The sequence below is a fragment of the Telopea speciosissima genome, chromosome 4 (assembly GCF_018873765.1).
Source record: "Telopea speciosissima isolate NSW1024214 ecotype Mountain lineage chromosome 4, Tspe_v1, whole genome shotgun sequence".
In the NCBI taxonomy this organism is placed as follows: Eukaryota; Viridiplantae; Streptophyta; class Magnoliopsida; order Proteales; family Proteaceae; genus Telopea; species Telopea speciosissima.
In genome coordinates this window covers 17,050,998-17,074,147 of record NC_057919.1, presented here as the reverse complement: position 1 = coordinate 17,074,147, position 23,150 = coordinate 17,050,998, and the positions used below count along the sequence as shown (strand labels likewise).

At 39.2% G+C, this 23,150-nt stretch overlaps 1 protein-coding gene and 1 pseudogene across 1 annotated transcript; both read right to left on the bottom strand.

Annotated features, from left to right (window-relative positions):
* LOC122658168 (nucleobase-ascorbate transporter 3-like) lies at window positions 1–9,952 on the bottom strand. The gene is made up of 14 exons (XM_043853077.1): window positions 9,753–9,952; window positions 6,642–6,739; window positions 6,360–6,536; window positions 5,621–5,721; window positions 5,377–5,452; window positions 5,225–5,284; window positions 4,948–5,132; window positions 4,741–4,837; window positions 4,562–4,648; window positions 2,260–2,318; window positions 1,006–1,097; window positions 833–910; window positions 541–701; window positions 1–323 (listed from the first exon to the last, which is right to left on the bottom strand). The coding sequence occupies exons 1-14, from the start codon at window positions 9,880–9,882 to the stop codon at window positions 105–107; spliced, it is 1,620 nt and encodes a 539-aa protein (XP_043709012.1). The 5' UTR covers window positions 9,883–9,952; the 3' UTR covers window positions 1–104.
* Window positions 9,953–12,775: 2,823 nt separating this feature from the next.
* On the bottom strand, window positions 12,776–20,299 carry LOC122659025 (annotated as a pseudogene).
* Between the last annotated feature and the right edge of the window lie 2,851 nt (window positions 20,300–23,150).

Below are 23,150 nucleotides of genomic sequence, written 5' to 3'. Positions count from 1 at the left end.
TTTGTCTACAGCTCAAAACATTACTTCATATATTGTTAAATGTTAACAGAGACTAAGATTTCAATCATAACTAAAGTAACAGATGTACAAGGATGTGTTAGTACTTAGAGAAATCTGGTGGGAATATACTCATGTATTCTAAGGGGAAGGCTATAGAACTCTTCATTTCTGACATCTCCCTTCCTATTCTGGAAGGGCACCCACCAAGGCAGTCCTCTGTCTTCAGCTGCACGCCCGGCATCGAGTGTATTATCAAGCAGCGTCCCAATAATCATTGCCACAGTTGGAGGTGATGAGAATATTGAATTCAATATGTCATTGAACTGTAAAAGACACACAAAAACGAAAAACAGTATCACCCAGAGAGAGACATTCCTCATATAATGACAATGGAGTTCCGAGTGATGCAATTTTAATGGATTTTCAGAGTATAATAGGAATGGTTCAAGTTTAAGGAATGTGATGAAACTCTTTTTGTGAAAAATTTTCAGAAACTTGGGAAAACTGAACAATCAATACGAGCATATCTATATCACTTACCCATCCTCCGGGTGATTTGACTGGTCCATGCCCATCCGAAGCAGTGTAATCACTAAAATACTGAGGAATGGATATTCCCAGGAAGAGAGAGAGACCCAAGATGTAGAGATTTCTCATGGAGTTATTGTTGGTGAACTGAATAAATGAAATTCCAACCGCAGCTACAAGGTAAACAACAGAATGTTCCTTCAGAATGACAGTCACAGGATGAGAAAGTATAATGAAGACAGCTATGTTACATGGAGAGGACAAAGATGTTGATCATGAGAAAACCTTTAGACTGTAAACTCACCAACAAGTCCAAATAGAACACAGTATACAGCAGCAAATATTGGCAACGGAATCGATGCAAAAAAGGCCCCAAACTTCCCTGAGGAAAGAAGAAAGTGATAAAAAACAAATATCAATAAGCCAAAGCATAGAATACATTTTAATTGGGGTGCAGAAGGAGAGGGTGGGACAAACCAAATATTGAGAAGAAGATCATGAATGTAGTTGATATCTGGACTACTCTCCGGCTCCCTACATGTGTCAATCCAAGAAGGCCAACATTTTCACTGCAAAAATCAGTCTTATTAGGACACACACAATCAGAAGCTTGGAACGCTGCTATATACACCATGTATATTTATACACTAGTTATATAATTCACCCAGTTAAGATTCATCATTCATCAACATAACATTTTTTCTGTTTGCTTTTCTATAATACATCTTCGTCAGGTCTGTCACCAACTCAACTTTCCTCTCCAACCACAAAGAAGAATCTACTGAGACATACAATATAAAGGGCCACAACCTGGAGCAAGTCCTGCTTTCTCAGAATCCCATGAAGGTGGACTGGAGATAGTCCTAAGCTTTGGCATATTTGCACAAACTGGCGGCTGTCAGACTCAAACTGCATCTTCATACTGGCAGCCTGAGCTTTTTATCAGTGCACCAAGTGACGACCCATAATGAGGCATATACAATTTCGAAAGTGTCCTTACTGAACAAATAATTAGACACAAGAAATGAAACCATGTTTGGCTCCCAACAAGCTTCTTGTACTGCTTACCCTAGGATGGCAGTGGGGTAGAGCGAAGTTTAGCCAAACCCAGCCCTGTCCCATCCCATTTAAGACATTGGTAAACACGCCTGAAACATGCATAGGGATTGCAATGGGGCAGGGCAGAGCTGAGCGGAGTTCAGCCAAACATGTCCCCGCTCCATTTAAATCGTTGCAGAACCCATCCCAGCCCCACTACCATGAAACATGCATGGACTGGGCCCCGCTGGCAACCAGGGCAGAGTCCCATGGAATGGAACAGGGTGGGGCAGATTTTAAACCAGACCCGTCGTCTTACCCACCCCATTGCAATTCTCTCTCTCTCTCTCTCACACACACACACACACACAGAGTTGTCAGTCTTGTCCATAGATGGGGAAAAAGAAGTAAGAAGAAAAACAAGAGAGAGAAGAACAAGATGCAACATTGATAAAGTAAAACCTCTCTCTGTCCCCTTACCATTACTCACTTCATATTCAGACCTAAAATGGTGTATAACTAGTGCATTTCTGCTCCTTCAGATAAAATATAGAAATTTCAGAGATTACTTTACATATTGCATAGCAGGAGGACAGTAGGAGTCCCAATAACTACTTGTGTAAGAGAATAAGGAGGGGCACATTCACAAAAAGGACAGTGGGTTTAATGAAAAAATGCTCATTTGTGGCTTACACGGATGCGCTAGTACCAAAAGCAGCACCAAATATCCCATCAAGCAGCGTGCCAATACCCTGCAATGACAGAAACACAGATTAAGGGAAATTTATTGAGTGTTTGTTAACCTTAAGAGTAAATCACAAAATCACATGCTATATTCAAAAAAAGAAAATTTGAAGTCCTGTTATAGTTCAATTTTCTGTTATTACTTTTGCGTTAAGTTATTCCTGATGCCTGCTCAACCAAAAAAGGGTGAAGATCGTTTTATGGATTGGTATTATTTTTTGAGACATGAAGCCCTATTTTGCATTTGGAGTAGTTTGACTAAAATGTTCCTTCTGGTTTGGAACTAAATTAAAATGCAGATAATAATAGCAATTTGGACTCTAACAAGCATAACTTTCCAACCTCTCATCTGCTTGGTTTTCTCTCTCCCTCTTTTTTTTGGGGTGGGGGGTGGTGGTGATGTTCATGCAGTGGGTGGGGGAAGCGGGGAAGGAACACCAAAGACAATAGAAATTAAAATATGGACAATAATTGCAATTAGCCAATACATTCCAAGTACAATCAATCTTCAACGAAAATAATGTTGAGCTTGATCAAGGCTTGAACCAAACCTTTGCAATGGCATAATAAAAGAAAGACAAGAAAAAAGTAACATTTTCTAATTTGCATATGTCATCCTTGTGAAGGGGTCATTTCTTTTCACTTGTTTATGCTGATGGTTTTACTGCAATATATAGTTGTCATGGTGCCAGCAAGTCTAGGCGACCAAAGTGTTTCATAGAAAACAGGGGGTTTAAAGTGCTTTTGTCATTATGATGGAGGTTTGGGGGTACAAAAGGCACTACCAGGGGTATGAATGGAACTTAGATCATTATATCTATTTAATATTTTAAGACGAAAGAGCCAAAAAATGGCTCATTTCAATTGGGTAAAAAGGGAGGAAAAGGGAGCTCCATCCCCAACTCTGCCTTGCAATGACAATGACAATGGAACCTATGGAACTAAGAATGTAACAGTCCTCCTCATCCTTCATCTTTTATAATTTTCCCATTTTCTGGATTTTCTCAGGTTTTTTGTGTTCTGCGCACCTAGACACAAAAAACGACTGGTTGCCTTGGGTTTCCTAGACTTTGTCACTTGTGTCTCCTAGGTGATGCTTTTAAAACTATGCTGCAATTAGGGTTATCTTTTCTGGTTACCATTCATGAATATCTTGAACTAAGATAAGTGTTGATAATATATATTTTCTAATGTTGCAAAACTGCATGTATAGACATGTCATCATATCCATTATCATGCAGCAAGCATACCTGACACCTCTCTCTTTTAGTTATTAACATATAAGCCAACTCTTTCTTCCTCTTGATTATTTTATAAAGAAATGATATAAAGACCAAAACACTGTTGCAAGCAAAAGCAAATGCACCCAAAAAAACTGTATAAATTGTAAATAAGGCTCTAGGACACGTAACCTTAAATTTTACCCATAAAACCACCAAGTACACTTTCACTTTAAATTGAGGACTTCAAAGTGGAAGTTGAGTCACCAAACTCAGCACAGCTAAAACTAGGTTTATATGGAATATTGTAACTCATTATCCATACTCCATAGATCCCAAGTATTATACCAGTGAAGATCCCATTCAACCTAAGGAGAATAGAGGTTATTAACAAACTCCTTCCTTGGAGGCTCTAATGGAAGATGAAAGGCTTAAATAAATCCCTTAATAGGAGAAACCTTCACTAATCAAAGATTCAAAGAGAAGGATTGATTAGTAAGAAGAAAATTTCCAATAATCTCAGGGGGAGCTTTCACATGTGGGCATGCGCATGTGCATTCAAAAACTCTATTTGCACACACATACGCATTATTCCTTGGATACTTAAGGCTTTACTCTAGAAAGGGAAAGCTTACAAGCATTTGCCAAGAGAACAACAGAGCATCTTTCCCTCATTGAACAAGCTTAAAGTTCAAATAAAGTAAGACAAAGCTAATCCATCTCCATTATATTAATGAAAAAAAAAACAGGATTTGATGGAACACCACCTTTCCCAAAATTGCGAACTGTTTCACCTGGCCCTTGTCTTACTATTGACTGTTAATAAGAACTATACACTCACAAAAGGCCATTTTAGAGGGATGTACCATTGTGATTCAAGAATCAATAGAAATTTTATTTGTCAAAGACTCAAATTGTCCTCATGTTTTATGTAATTTCACATGTGAATTTTGCACTAACATCCTAGAAAAATGAAGGAGAAAGGTTTCATATAGGAAAATCCAATTGACAGTTCTTTATATGTAGACAACCTGCAGGCCAATGCTTCGACTAAGGACATGTGCTGGAGGTGGTGTAGCTCCTGCAAAACGTGCAGCAGCGAAATATGTTCCAGTTGACTGCATTGAAGATAAATTGGTGAATAAAAGTGAAAGCCAACCATAGATACAGTCAACAGCTAAGGAAAAAGATAGGGATACTAACTACAAACCTCAGCTGATGAAACAAGTGCTGCTCCCATCATGCCAAAGATATGACTGGCACGGAAAATGGGTGCACCCCACTGAAAAGGGTATGGAATTCTAATCCTAGAATCAAGGCAACGTCAGAGAAGGTGTCACCAGAGTTAATTTCTCAAAGAATAGTAAAAAAACTACATGGAAAAACAAATGGACAAAAACTGTAACTTGGACCATACCAAGGAGCTGATGACATTAGGTAAGAACGGTCAGTGCGGCAGTTTATCTTAGTCTGCTCACGGACACCATTGTAAGCACCACCAACAGTAAGGATAGCAGCAAAAGCCCAGATAATTGCAATGCAGAAAAGCAAGGCAAACCTCTCAAGTAGGGAATGTGTGCTCTCATGAACATGCTTCAAATACTGCAAGAACAGCAATTAGCATAGGAAATTCAAATTTTACTTTCTAGAGAAGAACACCCTAGACATTTCTCAGCTCAACTAAGATACATTACTTGCTGGCAGATAACCAATAGAATTAGCATGGGCAGACCAATTTCAATGCAGTCAGCAACCTGAAGATACCACAAGAACATTATAAAATGGTTTTTATGAGGTCTATTAAGTTTCACTACTCATGAATAAGGGTTCAGTGAGATGCCAATACCCGGGGAAAGCCCCTCCCAAACAGACCAAGACCCACAACACAGACCACTGGAACAATAACAACAGGACTGAAGAACCTGAAAGGAGATCAAAGAGCACATGTTAAAAAAACATCACAAGAGTAAGACTTCCCAAGATCTATTTTGTCAAGTCTTCAACCCTTGACTTCTATAGAAAATCTACAATCTGAAATGCAGCAAAAAGAAAGAGGAAAAGGTTGACTTCCAATATAATACTGCTACTACCTTGTAAAATTCCCCCATGCCTTGCTGTACCCGATTATGATATTAAGAAAAGAAGAGACAATCAGAGACCCTTGAATAGCTCTCACAGTATGAACAAATCTCTGCAAGCACATTGAGACAACAAACATTGAATTGTGTCTTACAGTTCTTAAAAAATAAATTATGCACCAGAGGCATCAGGAAACTACCATAGCACTGAATTTGTAGCTTTTTATCATTCATAAATTAGTAAAGTTAGTTCTTTCTTCTCAACCCCCACCCCAAACCATACATATCTTTAGCAATTACAAAACTTTCCATAGATGTGAGTGCTCCATGTGATAGAAGACGCCACACCCATCTCACTGGCAAGTTTAGCCCAAATGAGCAAGGAAAGTGGTTCAAAAGTTAACCCAATACCATAGTGTTACCATTGAGTTTGTGGCATTTTTGTAAATCTAGCATCACTATGCATTAACTTTTGATACATTTCCCCTACTCGTTTGGGGCTGAAAGTTGAGTAGTGAAATGGGCGTTAGGTTCCCCATCACATGGAACTACTCCATTTGCCTTTGGCAGAGGCTGTTCGAATCTGGAAACAACCTCTCTGTGAAAGCAGGGGTAAGGCTGCAAAAATTATGACCCTCCCCAGACCCCGCAGTGGCGGGAGCCTTGTGCACTGGGTATGCCCTTTTTAGGGGTGAACTTAATAAGAAACATAGCCATTTAATATTAAGTTCTATAGTTGTGTTATGCATACCTCATGCTCATTTGTGAAGACACTATTAGAGAAATCATTGATAACTGACATAACTGGTATCACATATGCAGAAGATGCACTCATCACTGTAGGAAGTCGCGTCCCAAGAAATGTTTGAAGAAGTGTATTGATTCCCCCCATAAATAGCAATGTCTGAATCACACGGGCTTTATCTTTCTGTTTTATATCCACCAAATTTGAACTTTCAAACGTCTGGAACTGAAATTTACAGAATAATCCAACTGTTTATGTTTGATGAGATGTAAGATGAAGAGAACTCACATTGTCTCCACCCATTTGAGGAACAATAAGGGATGAAATCATGACCGTAGTTCCTAGCATCACAATATAATGTTGGAAAGCCAGAAGGACCGCTTCCGCTGTAAAATTTAGTGCATCATGACAATAAGTTGCAGGTAGAAGAATTTGTATTAATCCCATTGTCCTTGACATAAAACCAATTGAAACACAACACAGCAGCTATTTTGGTAAAAAAAATCAGTTGTGGCAACTAAAAATGATGATGTGCTAGCAGGATCAGGTTCCTGAATTATATGGCACTTTGCGTAATGAAATTGAGAGATTACTAAACAATTGATAAGGAAAGAAAAGATACAACCATGGTCAGGGATCAAAAGTTACATTTTGCAGAAGTGAGACACTGAAGAACTTTCACGCAGAAAAAGAAATAGAAATGACAGAGATGGATCCTTTTTTTTTCTGGTGAATGGAAAATTAATTAAAGGAAAAGGCAGAGTAGAAAGACAGAGCCAAAAGGCAGGACAAAAATGGGACCCCTATCTAATCACCAAAACAACCACAAAGGATAAAAAAAAAGGCCGTACCCAGTGCACAAGGCTCCCACACTTAGCAGGTCTGGGGAGGGTGAAATGTAAGCAGCCTTAACCCTGTTTCTAGAGAGGCTGTTTCCAGGACTTGAACCAATGACTAAGCGTTCAGCAAGTGAGCACTTGACCAACGTGTCAAAATCCGAGGAGGGGCAAAACATCAATAAAGGATGATACATCAAAAACAGTGGTAGGGAAGAAACACTAATAAAAGGATGATACGTCAAAAAGTTGGGGATGGGGGAGAAATGAGTGGAAGGTTCCAATAAGAGACAAGATGCCTATTTCTTAATGTGTCTGGGCTCTCTAAACGAATGGGGAAGGAGTTTATTTCTGATTTCAAAAGAGATAGCTTCCCATATCTGTTCTATAGTATGCGAGGAAGAGGTCTATCTTCTTTTATTTCTTTCCCACCAAATATGATAAATCACAGCACAAAAGGAAAGCTTACCAATAGTGTCAGAGATTGATTTACCACTAAACATTTTAAATTCCACCTCCATTCTCTTTGAAAGGGATGGATATTGTGATGTTGTTTACTAAGAACCCCATTCCAAACAAATCTAGAAAATGGACAGGAAAAAATAGGTGATCCACATTTCTTGAAAGTTCTAACACAGATAATAGTTAGGTATAGAAATGTTTCTCCTATGAAGGAACTCTTGTGTAGGGAGAGATAATGTCAAAGCATGCCAAGCAATGAAACTATGTCTGGGAATATTGAGGCTGACCCGTATAATTTATGCCAAGGGACTTTTGAGATTTTGATCTAATCAAATTCCAGGTAGAAGCAGAGATGAACTTCTTTGAAGAATTTCCTTGATGTAGACCACAGGAACAAGGCCCCAAAACCAGCCCAATATTGTCTTGTTAGAGTTTCTATTTTGCAGATTTGTTTTATGATTCCTGTAATGTTGACTTCCTTTACTCTACACAGTCTCAAACTGCCTTCATATTTCGGAAAGAAAATCGTTGACCAACTAATAGGATGAAGGAAGTTAGGAGTTTCATGAACTTTCCAAAGGAAAGTAACCATTAAATATTCAATCTTAGTAATAATGGATACAGGGAGCCCGAAAGTGACTGGTATCTGATGAGTTCAAAATGATCTGCAAAAAAATAATCTTACTCTTCCATAATTGTAGTCTCTTTCGAAGTCTATCTAATATTGGTGAACAATGATGAGCAGATAATTTCGAAGAGATCAAAGGAAGACCAAAGTATTTGATTGGGAAATGACCTCATGAATATCCAAGATATCTTTTAGTTGAGCTTTGATATCATCAGAAACCCAAGAGAAAAAAGCCAAGGATTTAAAGGGATTAATAGGAAGGCCAGACGTAGCCAAAAATGTATCCAGAGCTTCCTTAATTGAAGAATGGAGGTAGAAGAAGCTTTGGGAAAAATCATAAGGTCATCGGTAAATGCTAAATGTATAATCTTCAGGGCCTTGCACTTTGGAATAGGCTTGATTAGATTTTGCAAACTTCTTACTTCCAAACACTAGGACAGGCCTTCCATTACAATGGAGAACAACAATGGAGATTTAGGACAGCCCTTAGACTCCAAATAACCCTAAGGGGAGCCATTAACTAGTATTGAAAAATGCGCACTAGAAATACAACAATAGATCCAATGAATGAAGTTTGGAGGAAAGTCCATTCTGTTTAAAAGATGATCAAGATATTCCCATCTGATAGAATCAAAAGCCTTGTGGATATCAAACTTGAGTAAGAAAGCATGGGAATGATGTAGCCTTTCAAACCCTCGAGCTACCTCATGGCAAAGAAGGATGTTATCAGTTATATTTCTGCCTAAGATAAAAGCTATTTGATTATAGCTAACCAAATCATCAATAACTAATTAAGTCTGTTAGCAAGAACTTTTGCTATAAATTTGTATAATAAGTTGATGAGAGAGATGGGGCGAAAAGATGAAACATTATCAGCCCCATCATGTTTGGGAATCAGACAAATGATTGATGCATTTGATTTTTTATGGTTGGAAGAAGAAGAAACGAACTGCTTGAATAAGATCATCTTTAATAATCTCCCAAGCATCAAGAAAGTAGCAGCCTTGATATCATTAGGCCTAGAGGTAATTGAGTCATCAGGATTTGTGAGTGAAAAGATTGAATTATAATTCAGCAACGCTTCACTGATTTGTGAAATTAAGTAGTTTTAGAATCACCAAGAGAAAGCAACTTGAAAAACTTTCTTCTTTCTTAACAGAGATGGATCCGGTTAAGTGGAGAAATAGGAAACACACATACATAGAGAGATAGCGAGGGGGGAAGAGAATTCGAACCCAAAATTTTACGAAATAGTTGAAGACCAATTCCTAAAACCAGAAATTAGAAAGATCAACAATGCAGACACTTCCAAATCATAACAAACTTTGAAACCAAAAGATACAAAAACCATAAAATTTATAAAACCTATCAATGTCCCACTACTCGGTAAATGTTACGTGAGATTCCAAGCCATAATGAACCAAGAAGGCCTAAATCAAGAGTATATAAGCAAAAAAGGGGAAAAAAACTCACGCCATGAAGGATTAGAGTGGATGCAGTAGTGAAGCTGGTGAAGCTGCTCTGCTGGAGGAAACGCTCTTGGTCCCGCAACTAATGGAGGTGGTGGCACCACCTGTGGAGGTTGTTGGGTCGTCTCTACCATTATTTTGCAGTTCCTCTTCTGAGAACGAGTTTCTTCCTCTTCCTCTTCTCTTCTGTTCTTCTTCTCTTGTTCCTTGTCACACAAACATCAATCGAGGCTAGAAACAAATATATTAAAGACGAAAGAGTTAATTGGAGAGTTTTCATGTTACTAGATCCACAAGCAAATATTTAATAAGAGAGAGAGAGAGAGGTTGAGGTTGGAGTGAGATTGCGTTTTAAGGTTCTGTCTGTCCGTAGACTCTGTACCGACTACCGAGGAGCCAAAGCATGGGCTTGCAGAGACTTCAAGACGCGTTGGCGGTGTTCACTGAGCATTTAATTTAGTTCTAAAAAGTTGCATTCCTTAGAAGCAATTTTGAAATCCAAAAATTATCCCATATTCTCCATAAAATTACGTTCATGCCACCATTTTTGAAAACTCATTCGGCGAGCTACAAAGTACAAACGGCAAGGTTTAATGGTGAAGTAGCTATAGCCACTCTCAAAATGCTTTTTATATTCATGTGGCAACTTGAGGCTTCTTCATTACTCTGTATTTAAATCTCTTATAAGACTGAAAATTCTCTTTAATTAGAGGACTGAAGTGAAGTTGTCTGAACCGCCATGGATTATTAGGGTTTTCCCTATAACCCTAAATTGAGATCATGCAGAAGAATCATAATAGAAAGCACCGGAATGGAATAGAACGTCGACATCAATCAGTTTGATCAAGAGTTCTATGATTCCATCGTCATGAGCAAGTTTCAATTTGTCGTTCTTCTTCCACTTTCCAACGCCGGCCACCAGCGACGAGACGGCCTCTGGTGTTTCGGTAATTTCAAGCATAATAAGGGTTCTCTTGGCAGTCGTGTTCCGCTCCGAGAACAAATTAAAGATTGGGATTTTGTCGTTTAAAAGTTTCTAGATTTTGGCGCCCATGCACGTGGATGCTCATGTACTTACCGTTAACAGTGTCCATATAAATATATGGGTTCGGTGAACCATCGCAGCATTAAGCAATCAACATAGTCTACGTCCTCCCATACTAAAATTTTTATTCAAAAAAGGATTCTGTATGGTCCGCGCCTGCGGACAGGATGGGGCGAAATGATCACCCATACTCATGAACATGGTTTTATTGCACGTATCGGATCAGGTATCGGTCATCTGTAAAATTGATACGGTATTCGCATGGATTGGTTATGCCGGACAAATTTACCCTAGATTTTCTTTATAAACAGGATTTTTTATTGTTTTATCGTTTGTTCATACCATGTTATTGATACAATATTGGCACAATATTAGGATCGACCACTAATATCACTCAATACAGGCGATACGATGCCGATACCTCAAACCATGCCCATGAAGGGTGAAAATTCCACCTCTTGATGTTTTCATATGCGCTCTTATAAGCCCTTGTGTTGGTGTAGGGGTTACGCTCTTAGACAGAAAACTCTCCTCCATTTTTGGGATATGCTCACGAAAAAGTCTCTAAGTTAGCGGCTTAGACTACAATAAAATAAAATATACATAGGAAAGAGATTTGCTGCAAGGTAGCATGGCCCCTGTGCCAGCATGAGGGCCAATGGAAGCACGTCCACTGGCATCCAAGGGGAGTGATGGGGTGATCATTTTAATTCCTCACATGGGGCAATGTAGGGCAGCATTCTTTTTTTCTCATATGTATAAAGAGAGAATAAGAAAAAGGGCTCTAAGTTTGCGGTTTAATTAGGCTACGATAGTATTCTCTCTCCTCTCTTCCCTCTACTAGAGAATCGGGTTCTATCCTTCCTAATGGTTGGCTCTCCACCAGATTTGGATCCTCTGTGGCCTCAAGTTGAGTGGCATCGAGTTGCGCTCAATTCACAGACCGCCACATGGAATTAATGTCAGATCCAATGGTTGGTAGATGGTGACATGACATTTTTTAAATTTTGAGCGATAATTTTGAACTTTGAATTGTCGCCATCTATCAACCATTGGATTGACATTAATTCCACATGGCGGCCTGTGAGTTGAGTGCAGTAAGATGGCCACTCAACCCCAGGCCACAGAGGATCCAAATCCCTCTCCACTTGACAACTCAGAGATCACTCTCCTATATATAATATATGGGATAAAGAATACTATCTGGTCGCGTGGCCCCTACGCCCAAACACAAGAGCACATGAAAGTACTGCCATGTTCCCCATGAAATCAAAAATTGTATCTATGTTGATGCCCCTTGTGTGCATTCTCATTAGCCCCTATGCTAGAGCAGGCGCTACACTATCAGACAACGATCTCTTACCATAACATATAGGTAGGAGATTGTGTCCGGCTCCTCTCCTACGACACCTCTCTTGGTTTCGATCAGGAAATAGGACTGTCATTTCACCCATGTTTATGTCTGATAGAAGGGAGGGAGGTGGAGCAGGTCGTAGGAGAGGAGCTGAATCCTAGGAGATTGCCATGTTGCCCACATGGAATAGAATCTCTTACAACATGTGAATGCATGAGAGCATGGGAGGGGCGTCAAACGTTCCGTATACAAGGGAACCACAAGTCAAGGAAGAAAGAAAGAATGAGAGGATGCATGACACGTGACCATCATTTTCCCATAATATATATACTTGCCTATGTGATCATATATGTTGAAGGTGAGGAGAAAGAAAGAGATCATGCAGATTCTTATATTTTAAAACATTAATCACATCCTATCATATAATATGATTAAAAAAAGAAATCCATACTTAAATAATTTGAATTCTCATTTAGACTTTTTTCCTAAAGAAAAAATTACAGTATATATAGAAATCCACTGCTAGAAGGTATAAGCCTGACATCATCTGTACTGCATTTGGTCATGCAAACACTACAAGTTTTGGTTGATCGATTGAAAAAAGAGAGAATTTACAAGATATGATCCATCTGTACTCAACATTTAACGTATCTAATCAAAATAGTGAACCTAAAAATAAAAAGATGAATTCTGTATTGGGAAATATTCGGAAAAATGCTATATCTTACGCAGCCTGCAAGGGATTCAGGACATGCCCGATGAACAGCACAACTCCAGTTGTGTCTTCTCTGATAAGGTACTTGAATGGATGGTCGGCCACAAAATCAATCAAATTAGTTTGATGCAGCTGCAATATGCACGCACAAACACCAGCAGAAACAGCAGCAGCTTCAGTACCTACCTCATTGACTTCAATAAAGGACTTATGGTATATGCTGGAGACACAGAGGTCCTCGCCCAGAGGTAAATCCACCATCTCTGTCAGACCACCAGAGAAAGGCAACACCAGTCCTAAACCTTTTAGAACTTTGGATGCTTCAAACCCGAATGAAATCTTGAACCTCGGAATTCTGAAATCTCTCACTTGAACTGCTTCAGATGGGAGATAGTGATCTAATATCCCAAGTTCAGAAGCCACCTTCTCTACCAAAGCTGGAAGCCCATCTTTTGCATCTGGTAGAAAGAAGTACATGGAGAAACACCTTTTATGTTCCCCTTGTTTATAAGGAAGCCTGAGGACTTTGAAACCATCATAAGCTCCTTGGTTTTGGATGCGTTAAACTTCTTATTCCAGGCCCCCTTAAAATAGAGGGCATTTGCAAAGATTAGTCTGGTGAAGCTGTCAAATGATCCTGGAGGAAGAACCTCTTTTGATAAGCCCATTTGTCTTCTTTTCAGCCCATGAATTCACTTCATTTGCCACTTCAACAGCCTTCTCACCATCAAAAGCACAACAATCAGTGACAATAATTTCAGAATAACAACAAGGGCAATTTACATTTGGTTGGGTCCACTATGTTAAGGGTATATATCTCTGAACTGGGTGCTCTACGTTAGAGAGAATCTGTTTTGGTCCCTCCGTAAGTGGGATCTTAGGAAACATCAGCAGAAGTGATCATGTGAATTTAAAAAATAAATAAATAAAATTTCCCATCACCAACACATCCTCTTTGACTAACAGCAATACAACCAAATGGGGAGACTCCAAACAAAAAGAAAGAGATCTGAACTGAAACCACGTTGGGGATCTCTGAGTCTTGACCTGTGCCATCACTACCAACGCCTAATAGAGGCAACTCACCCTGGCCATTTGCAAGCCTTCTCCACCACCCTATTTTCAAAACTTCACTATCCATGAGATATCACACTCCTTCCCAATCTCCAATCTACTGATCCCCTGAAGCAATGGCTCCACTCCCACCACCACTTACTGGAACCCCCAAGAATCACCTCCACCACCCTCAAAAAGGTCAGGGAGAGAACTGGGTTGGATCAGAAGGTTAGGGTGAAGTAGGAAGCGAGTGGAGCAATCATGGTAATGCGGTAGATGCATAGAAGAAGGAGATTTGCCAGGAAGTTGTGGAGTAGTTGAGTGACCAGCTGCGTAGAGGGTGTGGCCGACCTTGGCAGGGCAACGGCAAGAAGACCCAGAGAATTGGAATCAAGGATGATGGATAGTATGAGAGAGACAGAGAGAGAGTGAGAGCAGATACTAGATGGATATGTTTGAGTAGACAGCAATTGAACCACAATGAATAAAGTTTGGGAAGGAGAATAGGGTTATATGTGATGGGCATTTCGGTAAATTGACTTCCATTGTTAGTGCCCTGCTCACGGCTTTTAGGAGGAGGGACCCAAAACAAGGTATTTCTAATGTGGAGGACCCAGTTCAGAAATACCTCTAAATTGAAGGATTCAAAATGTAAATTAACCTAACAAAAATAATAGAAACTCTTATTAAGGTCCCTAGAGAAAGGACAATAAACATCAGTGACACTAACTTCAGAGTAACAAAAATAATAGAATACTTATTAACATGTGTCAGCCATGAAGAGGACAAGGACCTAAATCAAATAGGTCCCAAACCAAAGAAAATAATAAGGCCAAAAAGAAAAAAAGTGAAACCAAAATGAATTGTTTATATTAACTATTTCTTTTATTGATATGATAGACAACAAAGTATTCTATTGCTGAAAAAGAAATACATTACAAAACATGATGTACAAAAATAACAAGAGCCAAACAGCCTGAAAAACCCAACAACAGACTAATCAAATCCATTTTTACCATTCTACTTTGAACAGTGAAAAACACTGATTGAAGCTGCAATCCAAGGGAGAAAAAGACAATCACAGGAAACCCTGCTCATTTTGATATTTTTGGTCTCTAAATATCTCCTACCTAGTGTTCCCATACAGGAGTTAGTCCCAACCCATGCCTAGAGGACCATGTTTTTGTACCTACGCAATCAGCCAAAAGATCCCGATGTAATCAACATGCTGGAGACACTGCTGCTGCAGTTGATTAAGTTTGGAAGTCGGCGATAATGGATGCTCGATCGAGAGTCCAACCCTCCAACCCAATGACGATCGACAGCGGGAGTTGCAACTTTCAACCAAAACTCTAAAACAAGATAGAGATTGATTTGAAAAAGTCATTCTCAACATTTCAGTCTTCAGATGCTGTAGCGAGCAATGTAAGCTGACGACTGCTGCTTGCTCGGTTTGTTGGTACTTTGCCGGTAAATAAACATGCAATTACTCGTAACGATGGAGCGGAATTGAATCCTCTCCAATGACGATCTCTCCTAATAAGGCACCGTTTCATATCAATTCACGGAATCTTTCTTTCTTTTATCTCTCTCCCTCCTTCTTAGGAATCCATAAAACGTGATTGAGTCCAATTAGATAATTAAAGTCTAGAAATCTAATCTCAAATCTCTCTCACACACCTTATGCGAAAGAATCGTGCAAATCACATTGAATTGTCTTCTTTATCTCTTTACCTCCTTGATATCAGATCGGGTATTAGTCACTTGAATTGGATTGGGTATCGATATGACATCGACACTGATCAATTGCATCGGATCGGCCGATTCGCATCGATGTCGGTTGAGATCAAAATTGATTCTTAGCCGATCTCGTCTCAATGGACCAATACAGACAAGGGTAGAAATTTAAATTAAAAAAAAAATCTAATTTTTTTTTCTTTTAAGGAAGCAAGGGTAAATCTAACCAATCTAGATCAGTAGAGACCGATATCGATTACTAAAACCCATGGTTCTAGTGCATGGTATTGGATCAGGTATCGGTGATTTGCAAAACCAATATGATACTGCTACGGTATCGACAAGGATCGATTGTATTTGACAAAATTGCCCTTAATTTCCCTTTAAAAGAGGATATTTGACTGTTTTACTTTTTGTCCATAACATCTCACCGATACGGTATCAATACAATTTCGAGATCAGCTACAACCAAAACCGTTACATATCGCCCCAATACGAGCGATATGATACCGATACATTTCACGGACGATGCAATAATACCTCAGACCATGTTAAACAGTCTCCTCAAAGCTTTTAAATTAAACTTTAACGATTTGTTGGTAAAGTTTTAATACAGTTGGGACATGATTTAAAGATTCATATCTTAATTACCTATTTTTTTTGGTAATAACCTCAAGGGAGAAAAAACTCTACTTGGTCTTGTAGGTAGAGTATATTCCACATTGACGGTCTCCTTACCGTTAGATTAGGATAATCCATTTAATTAAGACCCTAGATTTAATTAAGGGAATAAAACAACATTAATTTTAAAAAATAATTAAACAATTGTTTTCTGAAAATTGATTATACAGGTAACCGGTTTTAGGTTTACCATAAAATCTGATTCAATTAAATAATGTTGGTAATAAATCTAGGAGATCAATTGAAAATTAAACACGTTTCTTGCAAAAAAATCTACAAGTTTTTTTTACCATAAAAACTGATTTCCATGTTTAGATAAATACTCCACGTTTATTGCTTCTTTTAATATATATTTTTTCCTTATCTTTAGCCACGACATCGATATCCCTCTATCTCTCAAAAATTCTCCACGTTTCTTGCAAAAAAAATCCTTCTTTATTCTGATTTGGGAAATCTCCACCCCTCCTCTCTCTCTCTCTCTCCAACCTTACACGATCCTATGGTATGACCTTTTTTTTTTTTTTTTTTTTTTCAAAAATGTGATTCCCATATCAGAATAGAGGCACTGTTGAACCAGTGGGTGATTGTGATATGAGAATAAAGATAAAGAATTTTTGAAGAAAAAAAAATTCTTCAAAAATTGCCCTTTTTGTTTTTGTGGTAAATTACACGTTAGTACGTCACCTCTTGGTTTTCAAATGAAACTCAAATCACCCCGTGATTTTTGAAAAAACTCAAATCACCCCCTCTACAATAGGACCTTTATCCGCTGTTATAATTGGAGCGTTGTTGTGTGCATCATGCGGCGCAATAGCGGCCATATGTGCATAGTGGGACTCGTTGTGCACACATGGCCGCTGCTGCGCTGCACGATGCGCATAGCAGCGCTCCAATTACAGCAGCGGATAAAAATTCTCTACAATAACAGTGTTAGCCTACTGTTAGTTATTGGTGGGAAAGGACTATCGTACCCTTGTACTAAAACATTATAATTAAATTTACAATACACTGCTAAAGAGTAGTTTAGGGATTTAAATTTATTTAATTGGGTGACATCATCACTTAATGACAAAAAACTAACATTATGGACTAATTTGTCATATTGCGGTCTAAACCAGGGGGTGATCTTAGTTTCATTTGAAAACTAAGGGGTGACGTGTAATTTACCCTTTTTTTCTTGAAAAATTCTTTATCTTTATTCTCAAATGATATCTCTCTTTCCCTCTCTTTCTTGCTTGCTCAATCCACAAAATAATGGAGACTTGAAAGTGAGTAAATCAGACTGCATACACAGAAACATGGATGATGTTGATATACGCAGGAGTAACTACCTATGCAAAGAAGGAATTTTGGGAAATTATCATTATTTAAAACTTGGGGATCGGATTGGTATTATGGATACTTAGAAGGGAGAGGGATGATATTTTCCCATGAAATAACTATACAACTTGCTGAGACAAATTTTTCCCTAAAAACTGTGTGAGGAAGGTTCTCCCATTGACTCCCTTAAATGGGGTAAGGGTGTTTATGTCATTTCAAATGGCAGCCAACCCACCTCGTCGGCCATGATTTCTTGGTTTGCTTGATAGGTTCTTTATATGTCTTTTTTTTCTGGGTGCTTGAGACTGTCGCGCCCCGATCCAAGCAGTTGGATTGAAGGTCACGGATGTTGTGGTTCTCATCGATCATGAACAGGGAGGGAGAGACAATCTCGCTAAGAATGGGATTCAATTGCATTCGATGATCAAGCTAATTGAAATGGTTGACATTCTGAAGAAGAATGGTAGGGTTACGAAGGAGATGGAGAAGATGGTTAAGGCATTCTTGGAGGAGAATCGCAAGGTCTTTGTTCCTGCCGCAAAGCCACCGCCACCTCAAAAGTTGAAGGTTTCGGTTACGTATTCGGAGAGAGCGAAGATGGTTAAGAATCCAATTGGGAAGAAGCTTTTTGAGGTGATCAATGAGTAGAAACGAAGAGGGGTTTTGGGGGGAAGAAGATTCAAAAGGGGTTTTGGGGTTGAAGATCGAAGGCAAAATTGGAATACAATTATATTAAGAGTATTATGGGATGTTAGAAAATGTGTAAATGCCATGTCATCACTTAATGATGTTTTTTTAAGGATCCAGATCTTCTACGACGCACCTGCCCCCGTAACGGCCTGTGCGGCGCAGACTGGGTCGCACGCACATTGACCTCCTTACCCCTGCTCGGGCAAGGCACTAGGCAGGGGATAAGGCGGTCATTGTGCGCACGGCCTAGTCTACGCCGCACAGGCTGCTCCAGGCAGCGCACCGTAAAAGATCTCGATTTTTCTTTTAACGATTAGGGTACGGTTGATAGAATCTTTCAAAAGTAAGGAAGGACATTATCATTATTTAAAACCCAGGGGAAGGGTTTGATATTATGGATGTTTAGAGAGGAGGGGGATGCTTTTTACTTATTTTTATTCCAATTGATTTATTGTCACTGAAATAAGTTGTAAAGACTCGAACCAAACAATTTTTGAAATAAAAAAACGTATACCCCATGAAATTGAAATTGAAAATCATACAAAATCAGGCTTCAGGAGGACATGCCCGATGAACAGCACAACTCCAGAAGAGTCTTCTCTGATCAAGAACATAAATGGGTGGTCGGCCACAAAATCAATAATATTATCTGGTTCTTCGTCGGCGCACAGAACAGTCCCCACAGCACCAGAAGCAGCAGCAGCTTCAGTACCTTCCTCGCTGACATTAATAAACGACTTCTGGTATATTTTGGAGACACAGAGCTCCGAGGAGGCCCGTGGTGAATCTACCATCTCTGTGAAACCACCAGGCAAGAAGGGCAACACCAGTCCTAAATCTTTTAAAACTCTGGATGATTCAAACCCAATTGAAATCTTGAACTTCGGAATCCTAAAATCTCCCACTTCGACTGCTTCAGACGGGAGATAGCGATCTAAGAAACCAAGTTCCGAACCAACCTTGTCTACCAAAGCTGGAAGCCCATCTTTTGCGTCTGGTAGAAATAAGTACATGGAGAAACACCTCTTCTTATCTTCCCCTTGTTTATAAGGAAACCTGAGGATTTTAAAACCATCATAAGCCTCAACATATTGATTTTTCTCACCGGTCATGAAGAGGGCAGTAACTGAACTTCCATCTAAAAGGTAGAAGCTATAGTAATCGGTTTTTCGTGCAATAAACTTCTTATTCCAGGCTCCCTTAAAATAGAGTGCATTTGCAAAGATTAGTCTGGTCAACGACTCAACTGATCCTGGAGGAAGAACCTCTTTGATAAGCCCATTTGTCTCCTTTTCAGCCCATGAATTCATTTTATCCAACACTTCATCAGCCTTCAAGATGTTCTCATCATGCATCAAAATTAAGCACATTAATAAATTAAACATCAGTATGTGACAGAAAAATAGATAAACAAATTAATAACAATTATGAAAGCTAACAGGGGAGCCCACTAACCTTTGTCTCAAAATCAACTTGCATCGACTCTGCCTTGTAAACATTATCAACAATCTATTTGAAAGAAGGCTTCAAAGGGAATGACTTGTCCACCCAGACACCATTTGCAAAGCACAAACGGGGTACCCCGCTCTGTTACCATCAGTCAAGACCAGATTAACGATCTCGGAAGCAAACGAATTGAGCTCTCTATTGCTCTTCAACCTCAGAAAGAAAACACCTGGTTAAGGGTTGGACCATTGGAACCTGCAACGATTATGCTCAGAACGACATGGATCGACAAGGGAAAGAACACAATGTTGGAGTCCATCGCTTCCTTCAATAAGACGTTCTTTGCAATTTCTAAAGAAAAATTGGTTTGGTTGATGATCGATTGTCGGAGATCCATTTCGAAGCTCTAAGCAGAAAAATTGAGACACTGCTACAGTTGATTAAGTTAGGAAGATGGCGATCGTTAATGGATGCTAGAGAGTCCAACCTCAAATCCCCAATGACCAGATTGACAGCGGGGGGTGTTTCAATTAAAACGTTGAAACTAAGAGTCAACAAGTCCGGATCATGTCCTTGTACACTTATTAGCCGCCATGTGGAACCTGATACCTCCTCTCTTCTCAATTCCCACGGTCCCACCTGTACTTATTAAACTCGATTGAGAGGGAGTCCACCAAGTCCGCCCTTTCTTCTCTCTCCCATTGCCTATTATTTAAATCAACTTCTGTGTTTTTCAATTTTTTATTTAACACTCATTATTTGAAGGACTGGGCTCCTCTCCACGAAGTGGAGAGCCCAATGAGTCATCGGGCAGCTGGGTTGTGCCGCACACATTCCAATGGCTGACTTGGTGGGATTGAGATGTGTGAGACACATTTTACCAAAAAAAAAAGATGTGTGTGGCACAGCCCAGATGAATCATTGCGCTCCTCTCTTTGAATTGTTTTAATGGTTTTTATTTTTTTTTATTTAATGCTATTGTAACCCTTTTGTTGCTTAGACAATTTAGTGATAAGTATCGATGGGTGCTACAACAAATAAGATAGCGCCATTTAATTGATGATATCAATAAAAAATTTTAAAAAAATATTAGTAAAAGTCGGTATCAAATAGGTATGGTTTCCAACAAATACTGATATGGCCGGATTGCCAGATTCAAACTGGTTGATACTGATACAGCAATAATCTTGGATGGAAAAATATGGGGGGAAGATTTCCTCCAACAAAAATTGTGATTTTTTTAGAAACTTTATTAATGGTTGCAATTTGATTGATTTGGGTTATAACGAGCCTCTTTTCACTTGGAATAACAAAAGGAACAGAAAGGATAATATTAGAATCCGCCTTGATAGGGGATTTGCTAATTCTAATTGGATGCAGGTTTTTCCAGATTTTACTGTTTTAATTAAAGCCGCATATGGTTCTGATCATGCCCCAATTATAGTAAATTCTTCTGGGGTAGAACTAAACGTGTGAGGCCGTTTAGATTTGAAGACATGTGGTTTACTCACCCTAACTGTGGCAAGATTGCTAAGCAAGGGTGGTCCTTATCCTCTTCGAGAAACCCGACGCAAGTGATCGCTATGAAGCGGGATAATTCTACATCTGAATTTAAAAAGTGGAACCATAAGAGCTTTGGTAATATCCGTTTTAAAATTCAGAAATTAAAGGAAGAGTTGAAATTTCTCCAAGCTCAATCTGGTGCTTCTTTCTACCAAGATAAGGAAACCGAAATTATCTCTGCTCTTGAGGAGGAGCTTTTAAAGGAGGAGCTTTTTTGGAAACAGAAATCCAGATATGATTGGCTTAGGGAGGGTGACAGAAATTCAAAGTTCTTCCATGTTACGACTCTTAGAAGGAGGTATCAAAATAAAATCCTCAAGCTTAAATTACCGAATGGGTCCTGGACTAAATCCGACAGTGAGGTACAGCAAATCCTTTGTAACTACTTCAAAGAGATTTTTAAAGAAGCTATTGCATCGTTTGCCCCATTGATGGTGTCTCTGATCTCATCCGTATTCCAATCGAGAAAAGGTGTTGATTTTCATATAGCACTTCACATCACATAAGTAAGAAGGAAGTCCCCTAGAGGGATGAGGTGGTTGTACCGCTTCTAGGACCACGATATGTACCACCAGGGGCTGTTGTTCAGACAGGAGTTTGATACCTTGACTCCTCAGCAGGTAAGCTTGTTCTTCTGCGATATTTCCTTCTTCATTTGCGTGGATGACCGATTGATGCTATGTGGATGCAGATCACCTGGAGGCCCTTTGGAGATAGGCCCGGATTTAAAACAACAAACACTTCTGAACAGACGTCTTTGTCTCAATCAAGAGTTCAGTAAGGAGCGGCTTCTGGCACTTTCGAAGCTCAAACGGAGGATGGTCTACGATCAGGCACCGAAGAGGTGATGAAAATCCACTTTCATACTGAAGAGATGTTAGGGCAGCAAAGACAGTTGGCATTCATGCTAATGCAGGAAGTTCCGTTTCCATTCCCCAGACTATTAAAAAACAAAAATTAGCTTTTTTCCTTTTGTTTTCATTGGATCTTTATGGTGCGACCGTAGCTTAGATCTATACCAAGGTTTCAAACAGAAAGGAAAGAGAATCTTTACCTGAATACTTTCTATTAACCAGGTTTTTGGAAATTCTCTTTCTGATAATTGCACACCGTTATAAGTGCATTTAACATGAATTTCTCTATTCCACGCTTTAAAATCTTCATACCACTCGGGGATTTGAAATAAAAAAATATGAACGACATTTTAGCTATTATCAATGAAGGTACGGTACATAGGAGGTTTCTCAACGTGGTGTATAGCACGAAAAACCTTTCGATACAAGATAGGGCCATTCACATGAAAGAAGAGAAGAAAGGATTGATTCTCTTCTTTCTCTTTCTCGAGGGGGGAAAGAGAAAGAGGGTTTTATGGAGGGAGGGGGGAACATTCAAGCGCATTTATCAAAATCCTCCAATGCATCCAGGATCACAAGTGGAACACGTTGCAAGGTTAGGGAGGCAGCGAGCTCCGCTTGATCATCGTGATACATGGAATAAGTGTTCTTCGTATGGACATGTACCGCTATGATTCATGGGTGGAAGTTTTCATTTGAACATGACGATACTCCCTAAGATAAAGTTAAGCATGGTAATGCATTCCCTTAGAAAATTATATCATTTACTTGACACGTGACAATATAGGCCAAGTGGGAGAATGAAAGCTTACCACGTCACCTCTTAGTTAGTGGATGATGTGTACTATAGCTACCTCGATGGGAGGTACTTATCCATAGGAGACATTAAAGGGGAAGGGTCCATACTTTCTGGATACACTCATCTAATGGAGTAGAGAGTT